Source organism: Anas acuta, chromosome 4 (genome assembly GCF_963932015.1).
Source record: "Anas acuta chromosome 4, bAnaAcu1.1, whole genome shotgun sequence".
NCBI classification, from domain to species: domain Eukaryota; kingdom Metazoa; phylum Chordata; class Aves; order Anseriformes; family Anatidae; genus Anas; species Anas acuta.
In genome coordinates, this window is record NC_088982.1 from 45,109,007 (window position 1) to 45,122,838 (window position 13,832).

General features: G+C 38.1%; 1 protein-coding gene across 5 annotated transcripts in view; it reads right to left on the reverse strand.

Annotated features, from left to right (window-relative positions):
• The window catches only part of DCHS2 (dachsous cadherin-related 2), a 106,667-nt gene that overhangs the window by 40,113 nt on the left and 52,722 nt on the right, over positions 1-13,832 (reverse strand). For all 5 annotated transcript variants that reach the window (XM_068681020.1, XM_068681024.1, XM_068681023.1 and 2 more), the window contains 2 exons: positions 2,572-2,808; positions 570-1,589 (listed from right to left, as the gene is read on the reverse strand). In XM_068681020.1, coding sequence (XP_068537121.1) covers positions 570-1,589; positions 2,572-2,808 — 1,257 coding nt within the window. The remainder of the gene's footprint in view (positions 1-569; positions 1,590-2,571; positions 2,809-13,832) is intronic.

Consider the following 13,832-nt stretch of genomic DNA (forward strand, 5'->3'; position numbering starts at 1 on the left):
CATGGCGTGGATATAGTATCTATCACACAAGGCATTTGGGATTCACTGCAGAGCACACTGTGTGGTGAAGAATTTCTCTCAGCCAACCTGTTTTTGTGGTAGCCTGTACAACATGAACTCCATTTGGATGTAGCTTGCAGAAGCTTTAACAAATATTTTAAAACATTAACCATCAAATATCGTAGTCACCCTTATAGTTACTTATGGCTGATCTGTACTTTTCAACTTTACTTGATCACAGGCAAGTAAGTTCCTCATATAATCTATTGAAGCTATAATTTAAAACTCCTTTTTTTTTTTTTTTTTTTTTAATTTGGAACAGTCAGAACTTATAACCAAGTGGTCAGAATGAAGCCATGAAAAATCAGATCCTAAGGGTTAGTTTATCCTTCATCAACATATATTAGATTTATTTCACTCCCCAAATTTTGAAGTGTTTAGTTAGAATATTCGTGTACCAACCCAAGATTCATGGCAGTTCCTGAAAGCTTTCCACTGTTTCCATTCCCTTAGGGAGGGCTGCTTTCCAAAAGCAATATTAGGCAGATTACAAATCATAAAAACGCTACCTGTGTTGGAATTCATCTTGAAATACTTTCCATCAGACAGGAGGAAATAAGCAAGTTGTCCATTTCTTCCTGAGTCTTTGTCAACAGCTGTGACAGTGCCAACCACACCCCTGGGGACCGGATTTTCTTCCAGTTTGAAGAAGTAGCTCTCAGGCATAAACACGGGGGAATTATCATTTTCATCCAGGACATTAACTATTACTGATGTACTTGCATTTTGCATGGAGTTTTCATCCTCTGAGGTGCTGACCAGGGCTCTAAAACTTAGTAACTGAGCATATTCATAGTTCAAATATTTCCGAAGATAAATCCAGCCAGTATCAGCTCTGATTCCAAATGCAACAGAATCTGTGCTAGACTCTAAGGAATATGTCAGCTTGGAGGTAACACCATGTGGATTAAGTGAGTGGGCTTGAATCTGAAGGATTTGGGCACCCGGAGGGGTAGCTTCACTGACTTCTACTTGATACACCAAGTTCTGAAAAACCAAAGTAGGGCCCATCTTCTGCTCTTCAATAATCACTGTCAATAACAGCAAAGAACTCAGAGGAGGACTTCCATGGTCTTCAGCTGCTATGTGTAGAGTATATTCCTGCTGTTTATCCTCAAACACCGTCCTGGTGAGATTTACCACTCCAAGGCTTGGATCAATGCTAAATGCATTTGACTGATTGCTTGCAAGACTGTATTTGATTGCCCCATTTAGGCCACTGTCTTTATCATCTGCATGAGCAATGTAGACAGCAGTGCCAGGAGGCTGGGTGTGTGAAATGATTACCTTATCCGATTTAGTAAGAAATACTGGAGGGTTGTCATTAACATCTATCACAGATATGTTGACCTGGGTGCTACTGTAGACAGGAGAGTTGCCCAACTGTGACTGAACTGTGAGCATCACGACAGATTGGGTTTCGTGGTCAAGCTTTTCCTTGGTGCGGATCATACCAAACCGGGGGTCAATATAGAACCTTCCTTGTGGGTCACCAGAGGAAATTCTATAAGAAACCACTTCTACAGAATCTAGAAATTGAAATAATAAACAAAAGAAACAACAAAAACAAAGTGAGACCATTAAAGTTGGTAAGAACAGCTGTGAAGAAGGAATGCTGTTAAAATTAGCAGAATAGATGTAAGCTACACAGATGTTTGACTTTCTTAGGCTTTATATGCTTCTTTGTTCCCATCCCTGGAGCCCTTCAGTAAAATAAATACTGCACAGGTTTGATCTGAGTGTATATAGTTTGCCCATTTGTGCACTGTTTGCTTTTCCTCTCACGGGTATGATAAAACTCTATAGAGAAAATAGTATAATAGCCTCTTGTTTTCCTCTGATCTAAAGCACAGAAAAAAGCCCCTATAAATTAGTCTTACGGGAATAATTTCATTATACCCAGGCATTCACTACAGCAAGGAATGAAACAGGTAGCAGTTCCCTGACAGAATGGTATTTTACTGAACTTACTGTTCATGGATGCCCATTGCTATAACTGGCGTACATCAGATGCTATCTAAATCAAAAGCTATCTAAAGTCTTTCTGACAAAGCTTCCCTGCAGCTGCTACCTCTCTGGGGACATTGGTCAACATCCTGTCCCTTCCAAGGAGGAGAACTGACTAATCATAGATACATGAAACCTCTGCCTCTACCTCTACCACCTTGCACGTGTGGATCCATCACCAAGCTGGTACATGGACTCATGGCTCCTACTGCTCTGCATAAAAAACAGTTATATATGGCTCTCAGGACAGGGTGTTTTATGACAGGAGCTTGGCAGGGGTTAACCCATTTCCCTCTAAAAGCATTAAAAAAAACAAATAACTATATATTTTTAAGGCCCCATAAACACTCGTCTGGACTTCACCATTGGGGGGGGAGGGGGAGGAGTAGGGGGCAACACATCCTGTAGATTCTTTGAAATTTCTGAATACTCACTATTCATGAGCATTTTTGTTTGTTTGTTTGTTTGTTTTTTCCCCTCATGACTAATGATTTAACAGCTTACCTGGGGGCTCTTTGGCCCTTACAGTTCCAACCAGGCTGTCTTCAGGAGCATCTTCGGGGACAGAAAAAGCATACCGGGATCTCTCAAATATGGCAGGGGCCAAAGCGGTCTGAAGGATGTGTACTGTGACAGCTGCATTGATGGCAGAGGAAAGACCACCTCCATCCCGTGCAGAAATAGTCAGGAAGAGTGCAGAGTGTGCCAGGTGACTAAGGGCTGAGATCAGGTAAATAATTCCTGAAACCATGCAGAAATAAAAGAGTAACAAAATAAGTTAAGGATGCACTCCGCCAAATCTAGCAGGATGTCAAAATGCCTTCAACAGGTACCTGTGCTCTAAGAGAGGACCAGACAATGTTGACAAAAAGCTTTTCAAGAGTTTGGGAAATTAGTAACTTTATTTCAAACAAGATTTGCAGAAACATCTGCAGATCCACACAGGAGGCAGTTAAGTCCACAAAATACCAATCTTAGGAGCAGTGGGCTCTGTGGGAATTATCCAGGAAGCAATCACCTGCTGTCTGGTCACAAGTTTCTGGTAAAATACCCTTTTTCTAAGGTAAATTCCATCTGTTGAATTTGCAAGCTGCTACCAATCATGTTTTGTCTAAAGTACGCTAAATAAGTAATTCTTTGAAAAGAAAATGCAATGCTTTGTCCAGAAATACAGTACTTTGGAAGTGCTTTCCTCAAAATAAATACATTTTCATCCTTTAACTCTGATGAACGAGACTAGCTGTCTCCAAATACATTCTCCTCTGACTGCTAAAATAAGTCTTTAGTAATATCAGATAATTACGCTTGATTTTCAGCTACTCTGTATGTTACTACAGTAACCCACATCTACATTAGCAACTATTATTACTTACAATGGTAGTATGGATAGAAAGTATGCACAAGGCAGCAATCCTGGCCCATATTCTGCAGTAAAAGCTTGTCTAAACTTCAAAGAGAGCTTTGTTTGAGAAAAGACAACGTCTCAAGTAGTGACAATTACATCCAAAATGTTGGTCTCTATGGGATGTTCATAATGATTCACCACTTGCTATTGCTCCATGTTAACGATCGTCCTTTGCAAACAAATTAAGGATTTATAAATGAAGACATAAAAACACTGAGTAAAACATTAAACCTTAGCGCATTTTGAAACATCTGGTCTAGATGAAGTGAACAAAATACTTAAAAATGTAGGGCAGCACACTAAATTATAGGGCAACATAGCAGATCACAGTATGTTTATTACTTCAATAAATTGTATTACTTCAATAAATTGTATAATTAAATAATAACCTGTGGCACATAGTTAAATTAGACCAGGTGCATTCAGCCAGGTAAAAGATGGAAGGAAAAAAAAAATTAATTGTGCCTTAGAGAGCATTAGCATTATTTTGTCTGTTGCTGTCCATCATCGTCTCTATCACTGAGCAGAAGGAAAAACACTTCCACCTGTTCTGAAGGGAGGACAAAAATTCCTCAGTATTCAAAGACTCTTGGGGGGGGGGGCGGGGGGGTTACAGAGTTTGCAACACACAGACAGTTGCAAAGTAAGGTTTTAGACATGAAAATGAAGATGAGAGGTGACCAAAGGAAATTCTTCTTAGCAATAAATGAGTTAATAATTATTAAGTGTACACTAAATGTAAAAATAGCAGTGAACTTCTAAGTATGGAGGTTGTAGCAAATTCAACCAATTCAGCTAATAGGGACCACTTTCTATATATCAATGGATATTTTTAAGAAGGTGCCACTGCTTTTTGTAGAAACTAATGAGACCACAAAGCCTCTAACAGCTCAGTAAAACCAAACTTCAAAGCTTTGCGCTACCTTCATAATTTCCTGGCTCTCAGTACAGGTTTAGTAGGGATGATGTTTGGCATTCATGCTAGTTAATGAGTGGTCCTGTTTGTCAGGGTAAATTAGACGCAACCCAAACTGCCTTAGGAGAATCAGTGAACGATTCAACTACAATATATATTCTGAAAATTGAGTGTGAAGCCACAACATTAATTTGCTACAATGCACTTTAGGCAGAATAATGGAAAATGCATAAAATCCTTATAAATATTCAAATTGGAATGCAGTATACTTTCCAATTACGCTGCCAGGACATTATAATAACAAACTGTGTCTTGACATGCAAGGATCTTCACGATCAAGGAAGAATATTTTCCACTAACCACAAAGGACACTTACACCAGGGTGACAAACTACAGTAAAAACTCAAAAGATACAGATAGATTAGATAGATTCAGAATTCATTGCTAATCCAGTTCCTAGGCCAGTAACTGATGCAATTCCAAGAATCAACCTTATTTTGGATTTTTTTTTTTGGGGGGGGCGGGGGGGTCTTCTGATGATTGGGTTTTACGATTAGTTAGCTTAACAAAGTAGTATTCCGGGGACATAAACTTCTGGCATTTCCTGAGGTAACCTGAGTAACTGTGGCTTGAAGGAAAAAGGTTTTTAACCTTCTTTTCCCAGAGGTTAAATGTATAAGCATGGATTTTAAACGTTGTTGCTGTCAAATTAAATGAAACCATCAAATGGACTGTATTTTACTAACTTGACCAGTTCACTATTGGATATTTTTCTATTGAAAAGGCCAAAAATATCATGTTGGAATATTCAAGATATATGTGAAGAGTGGGAAAACTTCTATAGAAAAGCATCACGTTGAAATTTTTACTCTAAAAGCAATAAATAGTGAATCAGAACATCCCTTAGCAATAGGTGGAACAAAAACTGCTTCAGTCTTGGAACTCTGATGACTTTGTGGAACAGAAATATTTCAGAATCAAAATTACTTCTCTGCTGACCTAGACAAAACACAGATTAGAGCACAGTCCATGACAGTTCAGACTGCTACAGAAAGCAGTCAGGAAAGAAAATGTTTTTTGTTCCTGTTCTTCATGCTTTTGCTGTGCCCTAGACAGGGAAGAGGCAAGTATATCTCAGCAATTCAGTCTTCTCTTGCAGGACCAAATATGAACTAAGACAACTGGCAGATTCCAGGCAAAAAGTATGTGTTCCTGATGGTTTCCTCCAGCCTCAAAACTGTAATATGTTGGAAATTTTATAACTTGATTTTAGTTTCTATTATATACATTCTGTTTCTTTCAGTATTTGTATGACTAGAGTTTAGCTTTGAGTCTGATGACATGGATTATAACCTACACAGACGTTTAAGACAGCTCTGTCATATACTGGGGAACATGACAAATTAAGCTCTAGGACAACTGTTTAATAGGAAAGAAGCTGCAGAAATAAACAGCACCTAGGACTCTACTTTCTATTTAGTTCGGTAAAAATCCCAGACTGTCTAAAATGGACAGCCATGACTGCTTGGGTCAAAAAGAGCTGCCAACATATCACAGAGCAGGTTGTCTAGGTGCATTTGATCTGCTGAAGCATGGTGGGGGAGAACCCCTGGTACTACATTGCAAAGACTTCTTTCTGTCTTTGCCCACAGGGCTAACCATAAGATACACAAGGCAGGAGCCAGCTGCCAAAGTCACACATCGGTGTGCAAAACTCAACAGGTATGCCTCCACTAAATAGCAGACTGCAGATGAGTCATAATTTTCCTCTCTCTCTTGTTCTGTGATTAAGAAAAGACAGTGGGTTATTATTGTTATTATTACTGTAGTTATTTGCAGCCTTGAATTTGTGGCTTCAGAGAACTTAAAAGATAATTGGGTTGCTGTGGTACAAGCATACTCTTCCATTATGAAGAACAGCTTCCAGGAAGGCTAATGATGGAACAACGCAGCGGTTAGACAGCTCCTCTCTGAGGAATGCCTTTTTAAGACCAAAGCTCCCAGTGTGGGACCACACAGACAGAAGCGTGGTTCTACTTTGAGAAGCTACTGCACGAGAAGTGGCACCTTTTTCCTTATGGCTTCCCATATATATGGACAGGCTTATCTGCTGTCTTCAATAACATTTAATTCCCACTTCTAAAATTTATTGTTTATATTACTGCACTGCTTTGAAGATTTTACCTTTGATAATTCCTCATTCTGCAGAATGTGCTGGAATCAATTCTGGCTCACAGGTGAGCAATTATATAATTAAATTCCAGATGAAATGTCATCATCCAGCCTCACTTACATATTTGTAATTCTTTGTTCTTGAATAGATCTTCATGCGTGTGATTGACTGTGGATTTGAACCTTTATAAATCAGAAATATGACCCAGAGAATGCCTATAATGATGTGCACACACATTTTAGATAGAGCTGCAATTGGCACGAGGTGCGGTTTGGGAAAAGCTCTGCAACAAGACAGGTTAGCTCAGCACAGCCACGCTGAGAGTTGAAGATGTCTTGCTGTAGGACAATCTATGCTTACTAGCTAGTGTAAGTCGTTATAACAATCCAGGGATTCAATATAGTGCTGTGAGAGCTAGTACTAATGAAGGGTGAAATCATGAGTGCCAACTCTTTGACCCGCTTCACCTTTCCTCCCTCATGACACGTGCTAGGGCACTTCCAAAAAGTTGCTCTCCACTTTGTGCCTATACACAAGCAAAGGTGAAACACAGCGCTAATGTTTGCCCTGAACATGCAAACACAGTACTGAAAAGCAGGATTCTGTGGCACCAGCCATTCTCTGGCAACATAAAAGTTCCTCTTGGGTTTGATTTTGCTGTTCTTATTTTTGTTGAGCTGTGTTCTGCTTCCCCAGGTGGGTTTGCTTCTGTGTGCTATTCCTCAAGGGTTATATGTACAAGACAGGCCACATGTAATGGTTCTGTTAAAATATATTCCTGGTCTTCTCCGTGACCCTATGTTCAGTCTTAACATTACAGCAGCACAGATCAAAGTAGGCTCACTCACCAAATTCATATTCTGTATAGAGGAAACAGTGCTAAATATTCCAATAGGATTTTCATGTAAGCTTTTGGCTGACCACTTTGAAAATGTAGTTGTTTTTCCACAGGGTCTTCAAGTAATCAACACAAAAAAACAACTCTACATTTATAGCCATTAGTAGGGAAAAAAAAAAAAAAAACACAACATTTTTCACTAGTCAGGCATTGAAAAGGCAAAGATATAAATCAGGACGCACTAGCTTCAGTAACATAGTCTGGATCACATAGAAACTGTATTCATTTCATTAGCTTCTATTTTTCTCATTGTTCATGGAATAAAAAAAAAAGCAACTTCAGCACACAGGAAGAAGAATAAAGTTCAACAACAACCAATACTGTTTTTTCAGACGACAAAGCTGAATGCCCTAACAACCGTAGATGATGGCCATATTTCTTCAGCACATATCCTAGGATGGGACACGGTCTGACGCAGCTCAGACAGCAAGCAGATGGCAAAAAGGGATGTTTAGTTCATTACCTTGATTCACCTCCAAAGCTGGTGTTGAACCTCCTGTTTAGTACCACATATAGGGTGGAACCGACCCACTGACCTGTCAGGAGTATGTCTTGCCCAACCCGTCACACTAACTTCTTGGTACAGAGATGCACGTACAGCTTTGTTCTTCACGTGTGGCAAAGAACTGTGGTAGAAAACTCACCATGGAGAGGCAAATACAGTTACGGGACATAGACTTTGCACTAACATTAAAAACAGCTTTGTTCTAGGGAGAAAACGAGTGTTTGACATTTCTATTTGTCTGGCTCATTGCCTATCCTCTAATCCTAGCATGACACTTAGGTTCAAGCTTTAGCCATTCACCTGTATTTAAAACATGCTATTTATTTATTCATTTCAAGTGAAGCTGCATTCCTGATGGTAACCATAACAACACCCTGCAGAACACACTATTTGAAGAGCCAGTTTAATAACTATCAGGGGAAAGGAAAGAATTAATGAGGAATTACAGTGTTATTTACAGTCTATTCGCATCAATACACACAGCTCCAGCTCATAGGAAGTTATTTTTAAAAGCTTAATTTTCATGACACAAACAGTGTTTGGAATTTCAGTGAATAAGAGGGCTATTTCAAGTTTGAAAGTATTCAGTATTTTAATGCTTCTACAGTAAATAACTGACTCAAGTTTTATCAGTTGCATATCTATATTTGTTCTTTACAGAATCCTCATCCCCCTGCACTGGCAATGCTTTAGACAGTGTCCCTTCTGTAGCAGATTCTTATGAAGCATCCTCTGTAAAACGTTCTCAGGTGCAGGACAACCTTAAAACAGTGCTCATTAATCACACACACAAAAAAAAAAAATCCTAATGCTCTTAAAAAGAGATCACCTCTAATGATTTCAAGTATTTAACAAAGACAAGTTTTTGAGACCACTGGTTATATCTTTTTTTTTTTTTAATTATTTATTAGAAAAGTGTGGTTGCGTATTGATTTCATGAGAGATGGTGAATCCCTAAGGTAGGCAAGACTGAGTATATCTAAAAGGTTTCAGATACAAGCTGGATCAGACCTATTCAGAGCTTTTAAGTTGGTTCTAAACGGAGTGTTTTATTTAACAGGCTCTCAACAAAGAGCAGGCAAAGCAAGCTGACTGTGCTCCCACCAGCTGCAAGCCAGGCAGCAGCACTCTGAACAGGTAAAAGGGAATAGGCTGGCCCCCCATTAGCAAGAAATGCCATGGCATTTGCAATGAAGCCACCAGTACCTGCAGCTAACATGAGCAGGGAAGATGCTCCGCTCTGACTGAAACACTTACAGAAATATTAAGCGAAATAAAGCCTTATGGCTCCAGCTTTATTCAGGTGACTGTAAAACCTACCTGAAGCCAAACAGATCCGATGGCGCTCAAAGCAAAGGAAGAGCTGCAGTAGGTCTTACTGGTGACCCAATCAATTACAATTCCTCACCTACTCTGTGAAGTTATTGCTTCATTTCATTTCTTTTTGACATTTAAGTCAAATAAAACACTTTGCTTGATCCCCTTCCTCCCATGTTAAATTTCAACATTAAAAAAAAAAACAAACTCAAATTTCCCACAAGCATATGTGCTGTATATTCTTCAGAAAACTGTCAAGTTAAACATTCAGCTCCTCAAAATGCATTTCCTACAGTGCATATTAAAAAAAAAAAAAAGGCAAAAAAAAAAAAGCAGCTAGAGACCTCCTAGAGATGGCTGCACGGACTGTTTGTCATATTTGTTCATTACTCTCTCACAATTTCAACCTGCTATAAACCTCACAGGACAGGACTAGATCCCCCCCCCTTTTTTTTTTGGTTAGTACAATCATAATGTTAGTATAACAAAGGCTCCTGTGACTCACCAGAGTACACTAAAACTAAATTCAACACAGAAAAAGCAAGTATTAATTGACATCGCCTTTTCTACTTTCCTCTACTACCACATGTTTAAGTGATCCTTCCCTACCACAAAAAAAAAATTATCCAATTTCTTAATAAAGCCCCACATAACTGAAAAGACCCAATTTGCTATTGCATGGTGATTTCATTCTGACTTGTTTTGTTTTCTTTAATCTAACATAAGAACAACACAGAGTACACTCGTTCTCTTTGTAGGTAAGCAGGTAACACTTCCACATGACAACTGAGTTTAAAAACAAGCAAACAAAAAATCAAAGCATATAACAATGAAGTGGGCTTGACTCTTACCCAACAACCAGCTGCATTTTCAAAGTCAAGGCAGAGCCTTCCCCAAGCGAAACACACAGCTCCAGCACTGCCTCCCCACCCCCACCACATCACTTTTGGTTGCTCAGCTTACTGAAGTTTTCCAAAACCATCTTAGTCGAGGACCTTTTCGACCAAGCTGCCAGCTTGCAGATTCAAAACCAGTTCAATGCACAACCTGATAACAAATCTCCACTGCTATGGTAACCAGAGATAATATTACTTTGAAGGCACTATGCAAAAAGATGCACGTTTCCAGCACAGATACTGACTGAAGCATAACATAAGCACAATAAAATAGATTTGCTGATCTTGTATTAAATTAAGAGCATTAAAAAACATTCCAGATACTCATCTTAATCCTCACAAACTGATTTTCTACTACATGGACTCCCTACTGTGTTCAGTTCAGCAGTCTAGCAGCATGAAGGCATTTTGCCAAGCCTATTTGTTCTGTGTGACTTGGCGCTTTTTTCTTCAAGTTAACTGAGAACATGAAGGAGAGCCTTCACTTTTCCAGAGAGACCAACTGCAAGGCTCCAGGACTGCCACCTCCCTGAAAACTAAATACTGGACAGTCTCAGGAAAGAGGCAGTGAAGTGCAAACCACATCTATCTATAGCTGCTGATTAGAAAGACAATACCACCAGTACTTTGTTCTACTGAAATGGAAGAGAAAATAAGAACACGGTGTGCTCACTGCCAGTAATAACTGGTTTCTTACTTAATGTTCTGTACCTGAGACCTATACACACTATTTAAGAAACATGTTGATCACCTGAACTTAACTGTATAAACCTTGCATTATTTCTCTCCTCCAAAATGTAAGGTTTGAGTATAATCTTTTCCTCTTCTCCATTTTTTTCTGTCACTGGCCCACATCACCTGCCTCTTGCAGACCAAGAGGTGTGGCAGGGCATCGCCACAGCAGCTCGCTCTTTGTCTCAACTGGTGAATTCTCGTTTCTGAGACCTGACAGTGACGACTGAAGTATAAGAAAGGGGAGTGGGCTAGAGTATCTGTTTTTGGTAAATACTTTGCGTTCTGTTGTGCACAATGAATCTCAAATACACATGTTGCTGCTATTGCGTTGTTGAGTTTTTGGCACAGAGCTCACAGGAATTTTTCTCTTTGTACATGATTGATTCTACTGAATTTTATTCATAAAAGAAAAAAAGAGCTATATACATGAAGAGCTGGCATTATGTATTTTTTTTTTTCATGCTGTTCTGCCACAGAGCTTTCTTTCAGGGCCAAAATCTGCACTCTCATACTTACGAATTATAGCAAAGTTTGTATGCTTCAATGATAATATAATATTTCTGGTGTCCTTTATGTCAATAAAACAGTATTTTACTCAATAGATGAGACCTCTGTGATAAAGGTAGAAGTCCACAAACTATTCAGCTGAGACCTCTAGTTTTTCCTTTGTGTCTTAACCTGAATAAAATTCTTCAAAGGTAAAAGCCTAGTGAGCTTATCCAATGTCTGAGATATACTCCTCTAATTTACAGCATTGGTATCAATTTCATATGAAAGATCAGAAGATCAGAAAAAACAGTAATTGAAAAACTGCAGTTAAAAAATGTGGTCCCAAAATGTTCCAAAATAAAAACATTCCTAATTTTAAATGTTATTTTTGAGAACCTCTTCATATGTTTAGCAAATGCACAATATGCTATATGAAAATGCCAAAAGTACTTTAAAAATAAACAAATTTTCCTACAATACTGTATGAAAACATCATTAATCATCATAAAAACAGCCTTGCTTTCTTTAAAAAGGATGTTTTCCTTTTTTTTTTTTTAAATGCATATTACAATCTGCTATATATTAAATATTGTGTAATACATGGAGTTCAGCAAAATTTAATCTTTTTTCCCTCCAAAAGAATTTTGGTAGTTTAACTTTTATTTTCAACCTGTATTGTAATAAAAATCAAACAAGGCATTTTAATGCAATGAAAATATCCCAAAATGCAATTGTCAGACAATAGCATTTCCATTTTCTTCAGTAAAACAAAACTTGTCAACATTCTTAACTGGAATTAATCTATTCTGGTGCTCTGAACCAAATCAAGAAGTTTGTTTTAACTCAGTTTGACATTAAATTGCATTTACATATGGTACCATAGTACAGTAATGGAAGTAGTACAGCACTAAATTGCATGCTGCCAAAGCAAGGAAAATGTACCAGTGGAAGAAACATTCTGCGCTAGTTATATTCTTAACCCCTCTTTTTGCTTCCATTACCAGACACCGTTAAAGAGACAAGATACTGCCTTTTGGCTAAGTTAGTGATTTTTACATTCTTAAACCTGTATGTTCTTCCTGTGCCTTCTTGCTTTATTTCTCTCCAATGGACTAAGACCCTAAACTGCCCTACATCTCTTCCAAGACATTTCAGTTGCATGCTATTCAGTTAAAAAGAAATCAGAATGCATCTTAAAGGATATATATATTTAAGGGATATATATTTTTGGCATGTTAAATTTCCTCAAAAGAATAGTTATTTTGCAGAAACTGTACTTTAAGCTGAGAATTTTTAACACTAAACTACCAACCAGCTTGTAAAATGGCTGGTCTTTTGTACTCGGTACAGATTTGTTAGCATAAGTAAGGAACCGAAGGTAGCATGACAAAGGCCTGAACCAAGCATCTTCAAGTCAGTGGAGAGATCTCTAAATTCCTCATGGAAACAATCTTGGTAATATACAAGAAGGATAGTCATTGGCTCTGTTTTAAGCATCTAACATAGGCAGGATTCACAGAAACAAGAGCCTTATATTGTCAAAAGAAAGAAACAGAGAAGCTAAGATTAATGCTTATATTGCTGTAATGTCAACTGTGAATGCTACCTTATCTAAATCATTTTCTTACTAGGTTTAAATCATTAATACCTTCAAACAAACACAAATTGATGGCTGTTGCCTTTTACTTCACCTTCATGTCAAAGTTTTCTCTGTATACAACAACCAGCTATGGGATTTCTTCTTCAAATATGAACAGACTGCTTATCTGAAGACTGCCATGCGGAAGTCACACTGGCCCAAAATAATTTTCAAAGACTATTATTAATTTTGTTGATGTGAAACTGCTTCCTCGAACCAGGATTGCAATGAGATGATAACCATCTTTTATCCAGCTCTCAAGAAGGGTATCACACTAAGATCCATGGAAAAATTAATTTTAAGCCCCTGGGTGAAAGAAAATAATAATGCTTGTAACATAATGGGAGTTGTAAATACAACTGTTAATCCCAAAGTCTTAAAGTTAAGCACTGCATAGGTTTTCTGCCACACTTCTGATTGTACCCTGTGACTTACGTTTTTAATTACCTGCTCAGCCATAACTATAAATACACTTTCAGATAGCTTGTTAGGTAACGATAGGGAAAATAAACTAGCATAGTCCAGACAGTTTCTTAGCCAGAAGAGCTCTTCAGCTTGCTCTTTTCTAATCAGTTCACGAGAGCTGTTCATAGATCATGCATAGATCAGATATCTACAAAAGGAAACATAAAGCCAAGATGTTGTATACACCAACATTAGAAACAAATGATAATAAGAGTCATGAACTAGCAGAAGAACCAGTTTACAGTTCCCTATCCATACATTTTTCTAGTTAAACAATTCTTAAAGTGTTTTTTTCTGTGGACAGTCTATCATCAATCAAGTGAAAAA